At 40.1% G+C, this 4,126-nt stretch overlaps 1 protein-coding gene across 1 annotated transcript; it reads right to left on the reverse strand.

The window, feature by feature from the left end:
• Positions 1–1,935: 1,935 nt before the first annotated feature.
• On the reverse strand, positions 1,936–3,895 carry LOC122941594 (potassium voltage-gated channel subfamily A member 2-like). Its single transcript, XM_044298952.1, is given in 2 exon segments — positions 1,936–3,779; positions 3,782–3,895. Coding segments are annotated over 2 exon segments (1,914 nt in total). The 3' UTR covers positions 1,936–1,979.
• Positions 3,896–4,126: the final 231 nt, after the last annotated feature.

The following is a 4,126-nucleotide window of genomic DNA, read 5'->3' on the forward strand; positions in this document are numbered from 1 at the left end:
GTCTCTTGTAGCCCAGATATGTGATTGAGCTCTTTGAATCTCTAAAATTAGCTTTAATCAAACAGTAATAAGAATCATCATCATCTTACATTTCCCAAAACAAATTGATGGTTGGATGCATAGATAGATAGTTAGACATGAGATAGATAGGTAGATAGATAGATAGATAGATAGATAAATAGATACTTTAGAAAACAAGCATAATGAGTAGCAGCACGGTCAGATCTAGAGTTGATGCAGCCTTAGGCAGTCAGAATAGATATGCCCTAGAAACTGCACATACAACATGCTTCATGCTTTTCTACATAATATCCCCTCCTTCACTATTCCCTAATGGCAATAAGCAGCTATGAAGCTCCAATGGAACAAACCAAAACAAAATTAGAGCTTTTTTTAATGTATGCGGCCTAGCAGTAAATTTAGGTGCAGTTTCACTAAATACAACTCAGGGCCCATGTTTTACCACCCATGTACCAGACCAAAACATGAGCCATAGCTCCTACATATAACAATGTCACAATATCATTTATACAATATCCAATAAATAGCAAAAAATGGCATAAAGATTATAAGGATAAATCCACCAACCTGTTGTCTCACGTTAAAGTCTTCTGTGCAGGTTGCTCTACTCAATCAGTCTTTCTTCAAGTTGTATGAAGGGCACATAGCATCCCAACATGGATTTTCCCATAAATCTTTGCAGGTCAGAAGGATAAACCAGCTATCTTGGATTATTGTGGATAATTCATTCCATTGGTCTAGAAGATACCTAGCTTTATTGTCATCCAAGAAGAAGCCTTGTAATCACAGAGAGAGGAGATCTTGTGCCTTGGTTCTAGAAGAGTTACTTTGAGATGAGTTTTTGAAATATTAAAAATTCCCAACCCACTCATGATCTCTTCCATGCTTCTTCACATTGAAGGTAATGGAATTGAGCAGGATGTCAAGTGCAAAATGCTGTTCTCTTTACCTTATGTGTATGACACAAAAATAACAGAAGGGATTTGATACATGGACTGAGCTGAGCATTTGTTTAACATAAATTACCCAGCCGAGACTATAGGAAGAAAGTTGATGCAGACCATTGCTACTGTATTTGGTTGTAGGCTATTGATTTGGATTTTCTTTCTTATCTTTGTGTCAGAAGAGTTAAAAAAAATGATCATTACAAATATTTTGATGCTTTTTTTTACATACACTGTAGGTGCATTTATTTTTGAAAAGAAAATTCCCTCAGATTTTTCTTGGGAAAAAATTCCCTCTATTTTTTTTTAAAAAAGGAGTATTAAACTGAGATTACGTAATTTTACATTTTTCATAAAGTATTTTTGTAAAGAAATAAATCTACATGAATTAATAAATTAAGGCTCACAAATGTTATATATATATATATATATATATATATATATATATATATAACCATACAATATTTAAAAAAAAAAAATATTTCCTGCTATATAAGAGCACCAAATGCACTGCACATACTAAATCGACCATGACTTTTTCACAAAAGGTGTAGGTAATTTTAGTGTTAGTTTCTTTCCTCGCTGATAAAAATTTCACAAAATATAAATTATATTATATATGTATACATTTTTCAGGACCTTTTTTTAACATTTTTACCTATCCAAAGAGTCTTTGTAATGTCTTTAAGGTTTCTTGTTCCCTATGTTGCAATTCTCATATGATTTTAAAAAATAAACAATATTTTGATATATTTTAGATTTAAAGAAGGGAGGGGGATCACTTCAACAATTAACAATGAAATCAGTTATAAAATAGATCAATGACTTTAAATACTGCAAAAATTTGTAACAAAATTTTTCTCCAACAACAATACTGTCCAGGTGCTACCTAGAGACAAAATAAAATCTCTATTGTGAAATGTATCCATAGAAAAAAAAAATCCCTTGTTCCAATGGGGTTTTAATAGGTTCATTTAGGCTCTGTTTGTGTTGATTTTGATGAGCAGGAGGACCTCACAGGTCTGTTTCCCTGTTTGTATCCAGACACAGCGCATACAAAGACTTCCTAAGGTCCACATTACGCTTGGCTTTTAAGTTAGTCTTTTCTATGGTACCAGTTCCATTGTTGATGCCCTCAACATTTTCCAAGTGTACTATAGACTTGTTGAGTGAAGATTTACTGGGACTCCTCTTTAGATCTCCAGCACAACTACCCTGAGCACTACTAGGTTCCTCTTTTAAAATCACTTGCTCATCATGATCAGTCTCTCTGTGGTAGAAGTAATTGAAGTTTGAAACAATGACAGGGACAGGTAAAGCAATAGTGAGTACACCAGCAATGGCACACAAGGAGCCCACAATTTTGCCCCCAACAGTGACTGGCCTCATGTCTCCATAGCCCACTGTAGTCATAGTAACTACTGCCCACCAAAAAGCATCAGGGATACTAGAGAAATGAGACTCTGGGTCATCAGCTTCAGCAAAGTAGACTGCGCTGGAAAATAGTATAACTCCAATGAAAAGGAAGAATATTAGCAAACCCAACTCTCTCATACTGGCTTTCAAAGTCTGTCCCAAGATCTGCAGTCCTTTTGAGTGCCTGGATAACTTAAATATTCTGAAGACCCTTACTAAACGGATGACCCTCAAGATAGCTAAGGACATGGCCTGCTGTCCATTGTTAGTCTGTTGCTCAGCCAACTCTGTCCCAAGCGTTATAAAGTAAGGGATGATGGCTACAATATCAATGATGTTCATGATGTTCTTGGAGAAGTGAGATTTGCTAGGGCAAGCGAAGAACCTGACAAGTAATTCAAATGTGAACCATATGACACAGGTAGTCTCTATGATGAAGAAGGGATCTGTCAGGCCACTGGGGGGAGTAGGCTGTTGGGTGTCGTTCAGCACCTTGGACAGCGTCGGGGGCAGCTCGTTTTCATCCCTGAACTCTGGTAGAGTCTCCAGGCAGAAGGTGATAATAGAGATGAGGATGACAAGCACACTGACTATGGCAATACCTCTAGCAGAACTAGAACTCTCCGGATATTCAAAAATAAGCCATACCTGGCGTTGGAACTCATTCTTTGGAAGAGGCTTCTCCTCGTCTTTAAGGAAGCCCTCGTCCTCTCTGAACCTCTCCATGGCTTCCTCACCCAACTCATAGAAGCGAATTTCATCTGCAAAAACATCAATGGAAACGTTGACTGGCCGCCTGATCTTGCCACCAGACTGATAGAAGTAGAGGATACCATCAAAGCTGGGTCTGTTGCGATCAAAGAAGTATTCATTCCTCAGAGGGTCAAAGAACCTCATCCTCTTCTCAGGGTCGCCCAGCAAAGTGTCCGGAAACTGGTTGAGTGTAGACAGTTGGGTCTCAAACCTCAAACCAGCGATGTTGATGATGACCCTTTGGTTATTTTCGTGGTCCATGATACCCAGGTCAAAGTGGTGGTCCTCCTCCTCCTCAGGCAGGTTGTGGTGGTGATGATGAGCATGGGGTTCCTCCTCCTCCTCTTCCAACCTGATCACCGTGTCTACATTACAGTCCTTGATGTTACTGCCAGGATAGCTCATGATCATGTCGTTGCTTTGCAAGCGTTCGCCCACACCTCCTCCTCCACATCCACCTCCACCACCACCTCCTCCTCCTCCTGCTTGCCCGGTCCCTGGTGGCTGATATTGCTGCTGCCGCTGTTGCTGCTTCTGATGATGATGATGTTGTGGTGGTTGCTGGCAGCTTTCCCCACCGACTTCTTCTCTCCCTTGGCTGTAATCATTCAGCCAAGATGGTGCCCTGGGGATTTGAAGCAGATCCTTCTGCTTGTTGTGCTGCCTGGCATGGTGGTGGTTGTAGCTCCATCCTCAGCTGTTGTGCTGCCAGCTACAGCTGGGGCTCCACCGTTCTCGCAACTCACCAAAGCAATCTCCATTCTTCAAACATGAAATATTCATCAGCCCCAATCATTCTGCTGGATGTCACAGAAGATCCTCCTCCCCTCCCTGAGATAGAGTCACAGAGGTGGGGGGGGTGTAATGGGAATTAGAGTTGGACGATCTCCAAAAAAATTGAATATACTGAATATATATGCAAAAGAGCAGAAGCAGAGCAAACCTCTGTGTTCACAAATAACACAAGGAGAGGGAACCCAGATGAGAGACCA

The sequence above is a fragment of the Bufo gargarizans genome, chromosome 6, assembly GCF_014858855.1.
Source record: "Bufo gargarizans isolate SCDJY-AF-19 chromosome 6, ASM1485885v1, whole genome shotgun sequence".
Lineage (NCBI taxonomy): Eukaryota > Metazoa > Chordata > Amphibia > Anura > Bufonidae > Bufo > Bufo gargarizans.